The sequence below is a fragment of the Vanrija albida genome, assembly GCF_041260175.1.
Source record: "Vanrija albida strain AlHP1 chromosome Unknown contig_5, whole genome shotgun sequence".
Lineage (NCBI taxonomy): Eukaryota > Fungi > Basidiomycota > Tremellomycetes > Trichosporonales > Trichosporonaceae > Vanrija > Vanrija albida.
Genome location: NW_027191424.1, coordinates 1,417,153 through 1,433,535, shown reverse-complemented (window position 1 = coordinate 1,433,535; position 16,383 = coordinate 1,417,153). Strand labels below are relative to the sequence as shown.

Below are 16,383 nucleotides of genomic sequence, written 5' to 3'. Positions count from 1 at the left end.
AGAGAGAGAGGGGACGAAGGATGAGTGGGTGTGTTGCGTCGTGTGTGCACTCAAAGAGGGGGCGGGGCGACAAAGTTGGATGATCATCCCAGGTGGGGGCGCACGCCCACGCTCCTTTCCTCTCTCTCCTCTTCTTCTTGCCCTTGAACCCGTGCAACAAGCATTGTACAACATGCAGCGAATACAGAACCACCTGGTAGGTCAGCCTCGCGCAAACCATCACACGCACACTCACTCCACTCCTAGTGCTCAATGTCGACCGGGAACCTGGGCCGCCCGTCGTCGCCGAGCTGGAAGCAGCCTCCGGGCAATTCTGCCCGATTCGGCGGGACATAGTCGAGCACCGTGACGCACGTCGTATGGCCACGGTAGCACTGCGAGTGTGCCCAGCTCCCGTCATCGGGGTCGGCGGCCCAGACCTTGATAATGACGTCGCGCAGCGCGAGATCGGGGTTGGCGAGCGTGCGCGTGTAGATGAGGTGCGGGGGCACGAACTGGCTGACGAGGAGGTCCAGCGACTTGCCCTTGCACCAGCCTGTCGTCAGCGACAGTAGTCTGACGCACACTCACGCTGGTACGCCGTCGAGAGGATATGGTGCGTGGTGTACCGCATGCTGACGCACGCCCAGGCCGCCGACTTGGCCACAATGGCCCACGACGGGTCGTCGGTGGACAGGTGCACGGCGCCGGCCGCGATCTTGGTCCACAGCTCGGCCTCGAGCGGGCCGATGCGCAGGCCGAACGCCTCGCCGGGAGTAAAGATGAGCGGGGTCGCAGTCCAGGGATACAGGTCAATCAACGCGCGACAGCACTTGAGCATGCCCATCTTGTACCCCTTGGACACGTGGCTGGGGTGAGCGGGGCCGCTATCAAGCACTCACCAGTGGGTGTATGCGTTGATTGCGTGCAGGCGGGGCAGCAGCGTCTGCAGGGGCTCGACGAGGCCGAGCTTCTTGCGCTCGAGGAGGACGTCGACGGCCGGCCTGCCGTCGCCCTTGTGTTCGGGATCGATTGTCGGGTCGTTCAGGAGCCGGTGGTACGTGATGCGCAGAGTGTGGAGGTTGGCCGCGATACGGCCATGCTCGTGTATCGGCACGCCGGTGATAAGCGCGCTGCGGGGGTACGTGCGGGACATGGGCGGGATGAGCCTGTCGCACGCGGCCTTGGCGTTGACCTCGCGCCGCTTGAGCTCCTCGAGGCTCTTCTCGACGGGGTACAGGCTCCACAGGGCGGCGTTCAGGCTCGTGTCATCCTGCGAGTAGTGCGCGGCGCGGAACTCGCCGACGCGCGCGATCGGCAGCTTGTCGCCGCCCGCAGTGAAGGGCACGACGTAGGTGAGGTAGCGTGGCGGCCGGTCGGCGGGGGGCGAGGTGGTCGAGGCCGTCGGCGCGGCTGTGGGTGCGGCTGTGGGTGCGGCGGGCATCTGGATGTCTGAGTGAGCTCGGTGTCGACAGTCAGCTGTCGGGTGAGTGACTGCGGGTGGAAAACATGTCGATGGATATCCGAGGTGGAGCAGTGAGCTGTGGCAGGGACGATGCCACCTTACCAACAGCACGTGATTTCGGCGCCGAGCCCGTCGGCCACTGACAAAGTCATCGGAACGGGACCACTCAGCACTCACACTCGAGTGGCAGATAGGCACATCTCGGAGCCCTCGGAGGGGGGGAGGGGGGGCGAGGACCGACTTGGGGCCGGCAGCGCCCATTCGCTCCGAGCTACAGCATTCGCTCCGAGCCACCAGTCAGGCGGCTGTGTTCGGCGGCACGTAGCAATGATAAAATGACAATGGCGGGCTGACGAGAGGGCCACGCCGCCGCCGCCGCCCCGCCTACCATGTGGCCCGGCCCAGCTCGGCGGCTGGGTTGAGCAGCCATGCGCCGGGAGCATGGCAGACGCAGTGGTACTCGACCGAGACGGCGCCAGCCCCGCCGAGCACGAGGATCGCGGCGACCCCAGCCCCGCGCCCCGCGGCCCTCCGCACGCCCATTTCGAACCAGCATTTCCAAGCGCCGCTCCTCCGTCCATCTCGCCTACTCGTCCAGCTCGCCAAACCGTGCCGCTCGAACAGAGCACACACTGCGCAGCGAGCAAAAGTCGCCGGCGGTGCCTTGTTTCCACCCTAGTGGACGGCGCTAGGCGCCGTACATGTGGGCGGGGTGCTTGAGCCGCCGGTGCGTGCCGCCGGCGGTTGGGAGCGGCAAGGCTGGCACCCATGCGCAGGGCTACGCCACGCCCATCCCGCAGCGGCCCTGTGCCAAGCGGGCTGCGGACGGCGACTGGCAAGTACTGTCAGAGCAAGACCGAGTTGACTCATTGGACGATGCTCTTTTAAGACGCGCTGACTGGCTGCGCCGACTGTCGGGCTTGCTTCCGTGAACTCGAGCCATCGGACATTGCACCACTCCTCCACGGACGGCGGGGCAACTCTCGCGCAGAGCGCGACCCGACGGAGAGACTCGCACGTGCGGTGACTGCCTGCGTCGTGGGCGCCACTCCGGGGGGGACGCTTCGTCCGCCCGCGACGTTGCCGCCGGTGACAGCGCCGGGGATTTGCTTCGCGAGCCACCCGGCGCATCGAGCCACCCCGGGGCTTCTGCTTCTCACCACCCCGGCGCCGCTCACGACCCCGTGGCTCTCCGTGGCGCCGGTCGGACGCTCGCGCTCGCGTTCCCCCGGCGCCCGGCGGGCGGACTGGGCAAGTTGGGGAAGACTATTCTCGTCATCGCCGCGAGGCCTGAGCGTGGGACGCGTCCGTGGATATGTGACTGTGGCACGCACAGACATGCTCTGCTGGCAGCGACGACTACTTCTCGCCGCGGCGAGCATACCCGGCCCGGGGGGGGGGGGGTGGCCGTACGAGGGGCTCGCCTCACCCCATAATGGCAGCAACGGCCACGGCGACGGCCGACGCCGCACCCCCCGCACCGGCCTCACCTCCACACACCTGCGATCGCTGCCAAGGCCGCTGCGCCCAAAATACCAGACGGCGGCGGCCTTGGCGGCAGCGAGGCGAGGTGATAGCCGCTCCGCGTCCACCAGTCGACGACGTCGCCCCGAGGCCCCATGGTCGCCCGAGTAATCCGAGTGGGTGCGGGGGTGCGGAGTGCCCCGGGACATTGCTGAGCAACGCGGAGGTGGGCGAGCGGCAATGGCGGACGACGTCGGTGTCCCCCGGCGTCCCTCGGTGCCCCCCCCCGTCGTGCTCGACACTCAGCCACAGCCGTCACTTGCCGCCTCGCCGTCGCTGCTGCCCCGCCGCCCCGCCGCCCCGTCCGGTCTGCTCCGTGCCCCGAGATACCACCTATCGCCGACGGATCACGAACGGGGCATTTCGAATCCGCGGCGGTGGGGTAGGCGGGGCAGCCACTCAGCGCGCAGTGAAACAGGCTATCCGCAGCAGCGCTGGGCAAGCGAGCCGTTCTTTGCCAACGCCAGGCCTTCAGGTCAGCCAACAGCCGGCCGGGGGAGTGGGGCGGGTGTGTGCCCGCCCCTGCCGCCCCGCGTGATGCCCTTGCCGCTGGACCCCGGCGGCGGTCGTAGCGGCTCATCGGGGCGATGTGGGGCCCAAGGTTGCTGCGCTTGCTTTTAGCAACGGTGCCGGGTCAAGGGCGAGCATGATGTCTAGGGCGGTTTGCAAACAATGGGAGGGCTGGGGGGGTTTGCCAGGGCCAAAGTGGCGAGGTCGGTGTCCACATGGCCACCGTCGCCCCCTGAACGTGCTATTTCCAGCTGCGCACCTGGCGCGTTCCTGGGTGAGTGAAACCTCATTTCTCTTGCTCCTCCTCGCTCGTCCTCCGCGACAACTAGTGGGGCTGTCTTTGCTGCGGCGCGCGAGCTCCGGGAGCCCACCGAGGCCCGCCGAGGGGCATAGCCCTCCGCATCAGGCCCGCTGGCCCCTCGCTTCCCTCGCTCGCAGTTACGCGACGAACAAAGTCGCCGTGCGCGCATCACACCTCCGCCACTGGCCACTGGGATGACAGATGACAGATCGTGGTGGTAAAATCCGACTCGAGGCCGGCGTCCCCCGCGCTCCGTGCCGCGCTGCCGCCCCCGCACTGCCATGAGCGTATAAAAGAGGCGCTCATGGCACTTGGGACCTGTGAAGAACCTTGGACGGCTAACATCTTGACTTGACTGTCGTAGCCTACCACCGCGAGTTCGCCCCTACCCCCCATCATGACACAATTCGACGCCGGCGACGAGGAGCATGCCGTCACGCACAAGTACCCGCCCACGTCGATCAAGGGCCAGCTTGAGGGCTGGCACGCCGACCGCGGCAACAAGTCGTTTGCCCAGGCCATGATCCCCTCGTGGCGCAAGGAGAACACCAGCGACGACGAGGTCGTCTACAACCCCATCAAGCTGCTCGGCCTCCTCGGCTGGATGGACTGGCTCTACTTCTTCTCGGGCTGGTGGGCCTGGACGTGTGACGGGTGAGTTGGGTCATGGGCGAGTCGAGTGCGATGGGGTGGCTGGGTGAGATTTCGCCGTTGCCATTGGCCTTCCCCCCCGCATTCGGCCTCGGCTCCAAGCCAGTAGTCACCTCGCTGACACCGCCCCAGCTTTGACTACTTTGCTGTGAGTATCCCCGCTTGGTCGTTCGAGTCGACGCGGGCGAGCTAGGCGCTCGACGCGTCGGGGAAACTAGTCGCCTAGTCCGCGCCGGCACAGACCGTTCTCTTGTTCTTTCCCTAACCCCCCCAGGTGTCCGTCACCCTCAAGTCGCTCGAGGAGCAGTTCGGCCGCGACGACCATGACCTCACCACGGCCATCACCCTTACCTTGCTGTTCCGTTCCCTCGGCGCCGTCATCTTTGGCCTGCTCGCCGACCGCTATGGCCGCAAGTGGACCCTCGTTGGAAACCTGCTGCTCATCGCTGTGTTCGAGCTCGGCTCCGGCTTTGTCAACACCTTTGAGCAGTTCCTCGGTGTTCGTGCCATCTTCGGTATCGTCATGGGCGGTATTTGGGGCCAGGCAGCTGCGACGTGAGTTTGCCCGTAGTGTCAAGGTGGTGTGGGAGTGTCAACCCGACGGCAGTGCCGACGGTGCCGACAACCTGCCGCCTATGGCGTCCGGCACGTGCACTTCGCCACTGTGGCACCCTCCCACTGCCCCCCTTGGCACACTCCATGACCCCCGGTCTCTGCTGACCTCCCAGTGCCCTCGAGAACGTCCCCGTCCAGGCCCGTGGTTTCCTCTCGGGCATCCTGCAGCAGGGCTACGCCGTCGGCTACCTCCTGTAAGTCACCGAGCCGCCCAACCGTTCTGCCCGCCACCCCAGAGCCCCAGCTGACCCCCCAGTGCCGCCGTGATCAACCTCACGGTCGTCCCCAAGGCCGCCTCCGGCTGGCGCTCGGTCTACTTCATCGGCGCCGGTTTCTCCCTCTCGGCCGCCATCATCCGCGCCCTCCTCCCCGAGTCGCGCCAGTACATTCTCGCTCGCGAGCAGCTCAAGGCCGAGGGCCTCAACCAGGGCGCGACCGCCAAGCGCTTCTTCAAGGAGATTGGCAACATGTTCAAGACCAACTGGGTCCGCTGCATCTGGGGTGTGCTCGTCATGACGGGCTTCAACTTCTTCTCCCACGGCTCGCAGGACCTCTACCCCAAGTACCTCCAGACCACCAAGTTCCTCACCCCCGCCCAGTCTTCGCGCGCGACTATCATCTCCAACTGCGGCGCCGTCGCCGGCGGCACCATTGCCGGCTACCTCTCGCAGTACGCCGGCCGCCGCATGACGGCCATGATCTTCATCATCATCACGGCGTGCTTCATCCCGCTCTGGATCCTGCCCACCAAGTTTGGCGGCCTCTCTGCCGGCGGCTTCTGGGTGCAGTTCGGTGTCCAGGGCGCGTGGGGTATCGTTCCCGTGTACCTCAGCGAGGTTGCTCCCCCGGCCTTCCGCGCCTCGTTCTCCGGTGTCGCCTACCAGCTCGGTAACATGGTGTCGTCGGGCGCTGCGCAGATCGAGGCGACGGCCGGCCAGTCGATGCGCATCCGCAACCCCTCCACGCCCAACTGCACCAAGTCGTGGTATGACTGCTCGATCCCGGACTACGCCAAGATCCAGGGCATCCTCATCGGCGTCGTCGCCGCGTGGCTCATGTTCTGGCTTCTCCTCGGCCCCGAGGCCGACGGAGCCCACTTCGAGCAGGCCAAGACGGCGTTCCAGGAGGGCGGTGGCCTCGCCGAGGCTCCCGACTTTGTCGCGCCCCCGCCCGGACACGAGGGCAAGCACCACGCCGACCACGTCGAGGACTCGAAGAAGGACCGCGACGTGGAGAAGGGCCAGACCATCCACTAGGCGGGTTGTGTGGGTTGTGTTGAAGAGTAGGCTCGGTATCTCCATGTACTTTGGTGGTGGTAGGAGGCATGCAGGGGGTGTGGTGGGGTGAGAGTGAGGCAGGAGCGAGTCGCGCGTGGAGTCGAGCGCCACGGCCACGGCCAGGCGCCACTCGGAGGTTGACGGGAGGGGTCTGATCTTCGGGGCTACGGGGAGCTGTCAACCGGCTGCCTATGGCGGGGCGGCCTGCGTTCGGCGTACGCGCGGGGGGAGCTGATGCACCGCCTCGCTTCGTCGAGCAAGGACGGTGCCGACCTGGCCTCTCTCCGCACGCAGGGACTCGCGGCGCGGCGCGGCGGGGCCAGGAGCCCCGCGACCCAAGGGGAAGGGGGGCCTGGATCACCCTGTCTGGCCCGGAGCGAGCGGCTCATCGCGAGCGAGGACAGCTGCTGCTTCTCGTCTTCTCTCGCCGACGCCGACGCCGACGCCGACGCCGACGCCGACGCCGACAGCGGCGGCGGCAGCATGCCTCATGCACGCTCGCTGATGCATGAGCACTGGCGGCGCTGCGGCGTAGCGTCGCCTAGCCCCCTGGCCCAGCGTTATCTCGCCGCACTGCCCCCGACGTCATTCCCCCCGCCTCGCCCGCCTGCCTGGGCTGTCTCAGGCACGCCATCCGAGTTCCCCATCGACTCGTGATGGCTTCACATCACATGTCGAGCCACTTGCTGCTGCCCTTGTTTGCCGCTCGGCGTGCAGACTAAACTACACATCACACTACAGCGCACAATGCCAGCGCTCCTCACCGCATCGCAGAGCAGATGGGCGCTGCACGCCTTCATCGCGATCCTCTCGGCCGCGGCCATCGCGTCGAGCGCGGCGCGCACGAACGGGGGTGGGTCGGGAACGACAAAGCCAAAGCTGACGCCCCAGTCGGCGACATGCTCTCCGGCTCGCGCGGGCGCGAGGGCCACCGCACGGGCACGGGCTCGGGTGATGAAGAAGACGACGGCCCGTACGCCGGCGACGTGCGCGGCGTCATCGTCCTCGTCGGCGGCGCGGGGCTCGGCGGCGTGCTCCTCTTGTAAGCCTGACGTGGGGGCGTGACTGACCCGTCGCAGACGCGGAATCGGCGCGTTCGTGCCACGCCCGTGGAGGGTCTACCTCGACCGCCTCGAGTTCAACTTTGCCGCCATGCTGTGGATCCTGTGGACGTGTAGGTGGCTGCTGGCGCGGCCGGCTCGCTCGCTCGCTTGCTCGCCCGCTGACGCTCGCTCACAGCCGCGACCATGGCCTTCTCGGCCGCCATTGTCGACAACGGCGTGTGCGCGCGCTCCCTCTCCAGCGTGCGCCTCCCCTCCTGCCCGCTGCTCACGTTCGACCTGACGATCCTGCACCTGCTCTCCGTGTCCTCGCTCGCGCTCGTGCTCGTCATCCTCTCGGCCGTCGTGAGGCCGGGGTATGAGATGAGCCACTCGCTCCTGAGCGACAGCGAGAGCGACACGTCGTCGCCGGGCAAGAGCGGCGGCCTGGTACTGTGGGACATGGCGCTTGCGCCCATCCCCGAGCCGGCTGGGCCTAGCTCTGCGCCGAGCACTTCGACGTACGGCGCCGTCCGCGCCGCCGAGGAGCAGCCGCCAGACTTCTCCCCGCCGCACCCGCCGCGCGACAAGTTTGCCGAGGGCCGCCTGTGGTCGTACGCCCCGCTCGTGGCGTGCTCGGTCGGCGTGGTCATCTGCGCCGCCGTGCTCGCCGGCAGGGCGGGGGCGAGCGCTGGCGGCAGCGCGTTCATCATCGTCACGGGTGTGCTCAGCACAATCTTTGGCATCACCTGGTAAGTCCACTCGTGCCGCCGAGACTCTCCCCCTCCCTGCGCTGACAGACACAGCCTCGCCGTACACTTCACAAAGCCCGCCGACCCCAAGCGCGCGTCGTGGGACGACGACGAGAGCCTCAGCTTCCTGCGCACGTACGACCGCGCGATCGAAGTCGGCACGGCCACGCTCCTCTTCCTCCTCTGGCCGCTCGCCGCCGTCGTGTACACCATGTTCCCGGCAACGGCCAACAGGCCGTGCATGAACCCGAAGGCGCGCGGCGTGCCGGACAACTTCGACCCGGGCACGCTGCACGGCTACGGCGGCGCGCTGTGCCAGCTGTCTGCGGTCGCGATTGTGCTGGCGTGGCTCGCGAGCTGGATCCTGTTCGCGCGCGTGCTGGGTTTGATGTTCCCCATGCCCAGTGCAATCGGGTGGCGCGAGGCGGCGGCCGAGCGGCGTGAGCAGGAGGCGGGCGAGGAGGGCCGCGGGCTGCTGGCGCGGCCGGCGCCGGCGGCGAGCCCCGAGGTGCAGCGCCCGCAGGTCAAGTACGGGCGGATTGTTGCCGGCGAGGCGTTTGAGCTGGGCGACGACGAGGAGGACTAGGGAGCCCCCGAAGGGGGCGACGACGTGTTGTGATTCTACATATCCAGTATACAGACCGACGATGACTCTAGATAGGACGCGGCCAGCAGCGCCGCGCATGCAAGTGTACGAGGGGGCGGGGTGTGGGTGTGGGTGTGGGTGTGCCGGACCGCGTTGGACGCAGTGCTGGCCGGACGCGCCGCGCCGCGCCACTCCGGGTCGGCGCGGGTGGAGGCGGCGGCGGCGGCGGTGACTCTGGACGAAATATCTCGTCTCGGCTCGGACACACTCCGCACTTGTACTCTTCTTCACCACCCACCACCAAACCACTACACAATGTCATTCGGACGCCCAGGCGGCTGGGGCGACAGCTTCAAGGTGACGCCGCCGCAGCGGGGGAGCTTTCCACTGGACCATGATGGTGAGTGGGCGCGGCGCCGGGCGCCAGCCCGGCGAGGCGAGGCCGAGGTCGGGCCTTCCCCCTGCCTTCCTCCTCCCTCCCTCCCTCCTCCTTCCCTCCGTCCGACTCCCCCCCCCTCCCCCTCCCCCAGCCAGGCCCGCTCGCTGACGCTCGCTCACTCCCCCAGGCGAGTGCAAAACCTTCATGCTCTCCTACATGACCTGCCTCAAAGCCCACGGCAGCGACGGCGGCCAGTGCCGGCCCGAGGCGCGCGACTACCTCGCCTGCAGGATGGACAAGGGGCTCATGGAGCGCGATAGCATGCAGAACCTCGGGCTGGGGGATGTCGGCAAGACGGGCGAGGCGGCGCCTGCTGCTGCTGCGAGCTCGGCCGGGGCCAAGGCAGCGACTCCGAAGCCAGAAGAGATGGAGCGTATCTAGCGCGCCGACGCCAGCAACAACCTCGATAGCAGCACCACAGACAGACAGACAAACAGACAGCGCCCGCCGCGCGCACACGCTACGCCCACCCCACTCAATGCATTGAATACATCCCTCGTCCCATGATTATATGTCTCCTTTCACGCCTCCTTTACCACAGCCGCCACCACGACCGCTTCACCTCCGCCCCCGTCCCCTCCACCTTCCTCCGCTCAGCCTCCCACTTGCGCTGCCCCCCCCCCATCTGCTCGTACGTCCGCTCCAGCTCGCGCAGCCCCCACGCCACCTCGTTCGAGTTTGTATCCTCGGACAGCTTGAACACGATGCGCTCAGACTCGCGCTCGAGGTCCTGGTCCTCGTCGATATCCTCGTTGGTCGCGCGCGACAGCTCGTTGCGCAGCGTCCGCGCCTCGTTCTCGAGCGCGTCCAGCCGCTCCCGCCGCGTCTTGATGCCGTCGAAAAACGTCTGCGTGCCGAGGAACGAGCTCTTCTCGAGCCCCTGTACCGTCAGTTCCGTCCACACCACCCCACCCACCTTCATATCCTCGACGCGTTGTGCCAGCTTTTTCTCGCGCTTGCGCAGCTCCCACACCACCGCGCACATTTCCACGTCGATGAGCAGGTGGTCGGCCGCCTTGATGCGCATCTCGGCGTACTCGGACTTTGGCTCCTTGAGCGAGGACCGCCGCAGAAGCTTCTTGCGGTTGGGAATCACAATCCCCCCGGCGTCCTCGATGTGCCCGTCGAGGAACTGGCGCTTGCCAGTGCCGCTCGGGTTGGTAACGTCCCACTCGTGTCCGTTTTCGTCGAGGGTTACGTCGGCGCCGTCGCTCGCCGTCCGCTCCATGGCGAATGGCCTCCAGACAGAAGCCCAGTTGGGCTGGCGCCCTGTCGCACCCGTTCGCCCAGTTTCCGCCGATCCTGCACGGCCAAGGGGTGACAGCGGGATAGCAGAGTGGGAGCGTTCGATCGTCGACGGCGGGCGCCAGCGAGACGAGTCGCCAGCGTCGTGCACCGCCTTGCTCGTGCTCGGCCTCGAGCCGTCTCCCTCTGACAGGTCGGAGAGGGGGCTCGTTGACTGGCGAAGGCCCGCGCCAGTGCTGGCCGAATGGCGCGACTGGGACGGCGACGGCGAGTGGGGCAGGTCGAGGTGGGAGCGGTCCCGGCCCAGGCCCAGCGGCACAGACGGACTTGGCGAGCGAGACATTGTATGCTCGTCGGGCTCGACAACGGTAGGTACGTTGCTGCGCTTGCTCGTCTTGTTGCCTCCCCCGCCGTCCGAGTCGGACGTTTCGTGTTGTAGGCGGCTGTGGTATGAGCAATGCGAAGACAAGACGCAACGACGCTGCAACCCACTTTACCAATCCGAAGCCTCCTTTCAACGCTGCACCCGTTCTCGTTGTCATGCCCTTGAACGTCGCGCCAATCGCACCAGGCGCGTCTTCTTCCGACTCGTCTCGTGCAGACCACCCGCGGCGGGTGAAGGCACCACGCAGCCTGCTGTGGTGTCTGCCGACCTCGCCAGCCTCGTGCACCAGCGCCCCGCTCCACAGCTCGGCAATGCGCCGCGCACCCATCGTGTCCCAGTCCTTTTCCCTCGTCTTGAGGATGCCTTTGGTGTACGCGTCGAGGTCAGACGTGATGACGTCGGGGGCGGCGGCGGGGCCGACCTGGTTGTCGGGCACGATGAGGCCGAGTCCGCACTCGGCGTCGCCTTCGCCACGGAAGCGCAAGTGCTGCTCGCGCTTGCGTAGTGGTGTCGAGTCGTCGTTGTTGCCGCCCTTGAGCCCTGCCGACAGCGTGCTGGTCGCCGAGGCCACGCCAGACAGCAAAAACTTGTGCACCTTCAACGCGTCGGTCGCGTGGGTTTTCCTCGCATCAACATAGCACTCGCCCACTTTGCGGATAGTCGAGACGGAGAGATACGGCGGGACGTTCTGGTGGTACTGCTGCAGCGTCGAGCGCAGCACGGCGAGGAACCGGCGGGTCGACTTGAACGGGTCGCGGGGGAGCTTGTCCACGCCCATTGTGGCGAGCTGGTATCTCACACTGGTCACGGAGCTCAGCAGCGTGCTGAGCGTCTTGGCATCGATACAGCCTCCAGACGTCTCGTTCTGCCGCGTCAGCCCAACCAGCGCGCTCGTACCCACCTCCAGCGCCAGCGCGCCGCCCGACTCGTCCATGCCCATGACTCTGCGCCACTCAAAGATGGCTGCCTTGGTCTCGTCACAGAACAGCCCGTCGAGCTCGGGGCCGTCCTCGTGCTGCGCGCCATACAGGCCCCAGAGCGCCAGTGCGCCCTGTATCAGCTTGACGAGGTCGACGACGTTGAGCATGATGGCGCTAGACAGCACCGTCTGGGAGCTGTGGTTTCCGGGGCTGAGCGCGCTGCCGGGCGAGCTCATGCTCTGCGAGTGCGAGTGGGAGTGGCCGTGGCCGTGGCCCTTTGTCGAGACGGTGAGGGGTGTTCTCCCCGGCGGCGGCGAGGACGCCGACGCGTGGCCGTGGCCGTTGCCGTTGCCGTGGGTGTGCCCGTTACCGTTGATCGACATGGTCGCCTGTGTCGGCGACGTCGCGGGCGGCGGCGAGCCGGTGCGGCCCGTCCCCCCCGCCGCGAGGGTCGGGTCGGCGCTAAACGGCACGCGGTACGACTCGTAGAACTTGCGCTGGACCGGCGGGACGGGCAGGTCCATGCCCATCGCTGCGCGGCCGCCGCACCCGAGCCGTCTGAGGCCGGTGTTGAGCACGAGGTATGGCCAGGCCTCGCGCAGGTCGCCAACGAGGATTGGCGAGCTGCCGGGGGGTCAGCAAGTCCAACACCGCCGCGAAAGCAGATACTTACACTTCCTGCCCGTACACGATCGGGGACGCGACGATGATCGTGCCGTGCTCCGTCTGCCTGACGAGACCCTTAACCTCGGCGGTGAGCGCCTTGACGGCAGCGCCGACCTCTGCCTGGGCCTTGTCCTCTGGCATGTCGGGCGGTGCGGTGAGGACGTAGCATGATATCTGGAAGCGTCAGCTCTCACTGTCCGCGCCTCCGCCGAGCGGCCTGAACCCACCAGCTCCGACACCTTGCCGGTATACGTCGCGATCGTGAGCGCCCAGTGGGTCCTCGACAAGTCCCTACGCGTCAGCCCCACCCCCTCCCCAGACGCACCAAGAACGGATCCCGTACAGCGCGTAGCCCTGCAGCCGGATCTCGGCCGCGACGCGGAGCCGCCCCCTCCCCAAGCGGGGGAGCCACGTCTCCTCGAGCTCGTCGAGCGGGCGGTCAGTGGGGATGAGGAGCGCCGGCCCGCGCTGCGTCGGGCCCGGGCTACTCCGCACGCTGGACGGCGAGGCGGCAGCGGCGGCAGCGGCGTGCGTGGCGTGCGTCGGCGTCTGCAGGGGCGTGTGCGCGCCCGGGCTGGTCGGGAGCGAGCGCGGCGGCGCCGGCACGGGGACGGGGAGCGGCGTCGGCATGCGCGCTGCGGCTGGGTCGAGCACGGGCGGCGAGTTGAGCGTGATGGTCGAGGTGTCGGGCGGGCTGGATGAGGTCGAGGTCGGCCCCGCGACGTGGTCGAGCGCCGCGCGCGCGCCCTCACCAGCCCCCATGCTGGCTGCTGCGTTACGACTAGTGACTGGCCGAGCGGGCCGGTCGGATGTGCGTGGGGTGCTTGGGGTGCGCGATTAGCAGTGGCCCAAGTGCGACATGGTCATTGACCGAGTAGTAGTAGTCGAGTCGGTCGTGGGCCGCCGGTGGCTCGGTTGACCTGAACTGGGCTCAATCACTTGGCCCGCGTTGGCGGGCGTTTCACATCGCACCTGGCCCGACGCCGCCACCAACCTCACCGACCCCATCGACCATCGCACGTCTTGCACCAACGTCAGTCGCGTCCTCGTCCTCATCACTGCGACCTGTCCCCCCTCCCCCTCCGCCCAGCCAAACTACCATACAGTGCGACTACATGTTTGAATAATGTAAAGAAACCCGCCGTGCTCTACCGCCCCTACCGCCCCCCAGCCCCAAACGCACCCGCCAGCCAACCAAAGGGTCCAGACTCCCGGCTCGATCTCGGCGACCAAAGCATGCTTGTGCTCGAGCTCGGCGACATCGACGGGCCAGCCGCTGCGGGTGCCTCCTCGGCCGGGTGCGTAGTCGCCTCCACGCGTTGCTCGTAGATTTCTGTAGACGGCCTAGCAGAAACATGACGAGTTAGTATGCTATCACTACAACAAGAATGCCGAAACCGCGCTCACGCGCCATCGTTCATCGCCGCGATCGCCTGGTTGATGAGATCTTCGGGAAGATCGGAAGGCAGCCCTTGGCTGTACACGTGCGGGTCGAGCGGCGCGTACCCCGGCGGGGGAGGAGAGTCCTCGGGTGGGCCCAGGGAAGGGGAACGTTGCACGCCCGGGCGGACAGTGCTGCCGCTGTCGCCAGAATTTGTGCCGCTCGAGGCCCCAGAGCCATCGGATCGGTTCGAGCGCGTACCGCGCGCACCAAAGTAGCTGCCGATGCCGCCGCGCAGCGAGTGCAACGAAATGTCGAGGTGTCCAGGCGTCGGGGGATTTGGCGACAGCAGGCTGCTCGCCGCGCTGGGCTCGGTGTACTCGTCATCCGAGCCTGACTCCTCGTCCTCAATGTCAACCGAAGGAACTCGGGTCGTGACTTGAGGCGTGTCTGTGGGCGAAACGTAGGACACGGGGTCCTCCTCGGCGTCTGCTGTGCGACTGACAGCCGACGATGGACCAGCCTCGTCGGCACCTCTGCCAGCACGGAGCGGGCTTGGAACAGACGGGATCGACGTCGCAGTATTGCGCTTGCGGTGGCGGCGGTGGGAGGCGCGAGGGCTGGAAGGAGCCGAGGGGCCAGCCACAGGAACGGGGCGAGTGAAGGGAACATTCGATCCCGGCGTCGAGCCGAGCTGGGCCGCAGCGCGAGCACGAGCGGCCTCGAGGAGAGCACCGATGCCGCCGTGAGCCGCCAGCTGCTGGCTCGATCCTGGCGTACCGTAACCCGCGTCGAGAAGAATGCTGCCGCGCTCACTGCCATAGGCGGGCGGAGGCGCAAGGGTACCGACCATTGGGGCGAGACCCCACTTCTTGACGTTTGCTTCGATAAAGACGAATCCAGCCTGGCCAAGGTTGATGTGAAGGGTGCAGGGGCCGTTGGCACCAACCGTGGGGAAGAGGTTGAGGCGGTTCAAACCGGTGTAGCAGTCCTCGAGCTTGCGGCCGTTGCGAGTGAAGAAGACGGTGCCGGTGCGGGGGCGGTACCCGACACCGAGCACGTCGCCCTCAGCGAGCGGGGCACCGTAAGACGAGGCCGTGAATGGGTAGTTGTGCGACTTGAAGCCGTCCGACGCAAAGTACGCTACCGAGAAACGGTTCCACCCTGGCAAGCGGAACGACGGGTAGGGCTTGGTCGCCAGACCAATGGCAACCTCGGTAGTAGCCGGCTTGTCGTACATCTTGACCTCCCAGTAGTACACCTCGTTCAACTTTGGCAACGGGAGGTTGGCCATGACCGAGTTGCCACCGCCCTCTGCGGGAGCCATGCCTGGCCCGTCCGACATGAAGGTGATCTCGGTACGAGACTGGACATAGAGTGAGAGGTTCTCCTCGTAGTCGGGTTCAAACGACCACGCCGACACACCCTTCTCCTGGATGGACAGGAACTGGGATAGGGTGATGTCGGTGGGGACGGACGACGGGGGGTACTGCATCTGCCAGTCTGCGGGGGTCAGTACTGGTTACATTGTTTCCTGGCTCGTCGCGCACTCACCCTTGGCACGACGGTACGCATCGCGGACGTCGGGGTCAGCCGTCTCGAGCCATCGCGCCTCGACGCCCTCGACACCGCCCTCGCCGATAACACCCTCGCCCTTGCTGAGGTCGAGAGGTCCGCCATCCTCGGTAAGCCTGATGCCATTCTTGCGCTTGAGACACAGAAGGGCGATAAGGAAGATGAGGACACCGAGAAGGACGGTGAGGATGACGACGAGGATCGGGATAAACACGATCAGCACGGCCGGGGGGCCCTCTGGGTCCTCGAGCGTCTCGAACACGCCCATTGTGGGTTTGAGCTGGACCTGGTAGCCGTAGTAGCTCTTGAGGGCGCCCGAGAACTTTGGCAGTCGCGACTTGGAGGGACGCTCCGTCTCGCTCGAGCTCGTCTCGGCGTGGAGATGGAGCTTTGAGACCGGGCCAGGTTGGCCGGCGGGTTGGTCGCCGTCGTCGAGCTTTGTCAGCGGCGAGCCTTTAAACGTGTGGGCGAGCGGTCCTGGCTCGGGGTGCTCTGAATGCGATGAGAGGGTTCGTGGCGAGTCGGGCACGGGGTCGTCAGAGAACGAGATGGTCGACGTGTCCATCCGGCAGCGAGCAGAGTCGAGGCCGAGGGAAGGTCGGTGGCGCGGCGGGCGGCGTCGGAGTGGCTTACGGCGCTGTCGCTGCGGCGTTCAAATTCCGAGTGTGATTTGATTCGATCAAAGCCGGGTCTGTTGCTGAAGAGCAAAATGTACCAAGGCCGATGCAGACAGAACTGGGGATTATACGTGGAGGAAGAGTGGATGAATGCCTGAGATGCGTCGTCAGCGACTGGGGGGAAGGGGGAAGAGGTCGGCGTAGGCCGTCGCCGCCAAGGAGGGGTGGGGTGGGGTGGGGTGGTGCGGCCTGCTGTGCAGTCGCGCGTGTCCTGCTGATGCGGTGCGGCGTGCTGCTACTCACCTCGCGATCAAATGCGATGTATAACACAAGAGTTGGACTGATCCGAGTCGAGGTGCGTGTGGGTGGGTGGTGATGTGTTGGGGGGTGCGGCGTTGGGTGATGGGCTGCTGCTGCAGTGTGAGACTTGTTGTTGCGTGCGGTGCGGGTCTGTG

At 66.8% G+C, this 16,383-nt stretch overlaps 6 protein-coding genes across 6 annotated transcripts; 3 read left to right on the top strand and 3 right to left on the bottom strand.

The window, feature by feature from the left end:
- Positions 1–242: 242 nt before the first annotated feature.
- On the bottom strand, positions 243–1,423 carry Q8F55_006684 (uncharacterized protein; the record flags this gene model as incomplete). The annotated part of the gene is made up of 3 exons (XM_069355139.1): positions 243–535; positions 571–848; positions 882–1,423. The coding sequence occupies 3 exons, from the start codon at positions 1,421–1,423 to the stop codon at positions 243–245; spliced, it is 1,113 nt and encodes a 370-aa protein (XP_069207210.1).
- Positions 1,424–4,176: 2,753 nt separating this feature from the next.
- Q8F55_006683 (uncharacterized protein) lies at positions 4,177–6,301 on the top strand (the record flags this gene model as incomplete). Its single annotated transcript, XM_069355138.1, has 5 exons — positions 4,177–4,433; positions 4,563–4,578; positions 4,705–4,985; positions 5,159–5,239; positions 5,302–6,301. The coding sequence occupies 5 exons, from the start codon at positions 4,177–4,179 to the stop codon at positions 6,299–6,301; spliced, it is 1,635 nt and encodes a 544-aa protein (XP_069207209.1).
- A 768-nt stretch (positions 6,302–7,069) lies between these two features.
- Q8F55_006682 (uncharacterized protein) lies at positions 7,070–8,700 on the top strand (the record flags this gene model as incomplete). Its single annotated transcript, XM_069355137.1, has 5 exons — positions 7,070–7,175; positions 7,214–7,364; positions 7,402–7,496; positions 7,562–8,114; positions 8,169–8,700. The coding sequence occupies 5 exons, from the start codon at positions 7,070–7,072 to the stop codon at positions 8,698–8,700; spliced, it is 1,437 nt and encodes a 478-aa protein (XP_069207208.1).
- Positions 8,701–9,015: 315 nt separating this feature from the next.
- On the top strand, positions 9,016–9,520 carry COX19 (Cytochrome c oxidase assembly protein cox19; the record flags this gene model as incomplete). The annotated part of the gene is made up of 2 exons (XM_069355136.1): positions 9,016–9,100; positions 9,267–9,520. The coding sequence occupies 2 exons, from the start codon at positions 9,016–9,018 to the stop codon at positions 9,518–9,520; spliced, it is 339 nt and encodes a 112-aa protein (XP_069207207.1).
- Positions 9,521–9,671: 151 nt separating this feature from the next.
- Q8F55_006680 (uncharacterized protein) lies at positions 9,672–13,117 on the bottom strand (the record flags this gene model as incomplete). The annotated part of the gene is made up of 7 exons (XM_069355135.1): positions 9,672–10,019; positions 10,056–10,827; positions 10,877–11,634; positions 11,671–12,313; positions 12,363–12,529; positions 12,583–12,646; positions 12,681–13,117. 7 exons carry the CDS (start codon positions 13,115–13,117, stop codon positions 9,672–9,674), a joined length of 3,189 nt encoding a protein of 1,062 aa, XP_069207206.1.
- Positions 13,118–13,758: 641 nt separating this feature from the next.
- On the bottom strand, positions 13,759–15,876 carry ssh4 (the record flags this gene model as incomplete). Its single annotated transcript, XM_069355134.1, has 2 exons — positions 13,759–15,239; positions 15,291–15,876. 2 exons carry the CDS (start codon positions 15,874–15,876, stop codon positions 13,759–13,761), a joined length of 2,067 nt encoding a protein of 688 aa, XP_069207205.1.
- Positions 15,877–16,383: the final 507 nt, after the last annotated feature.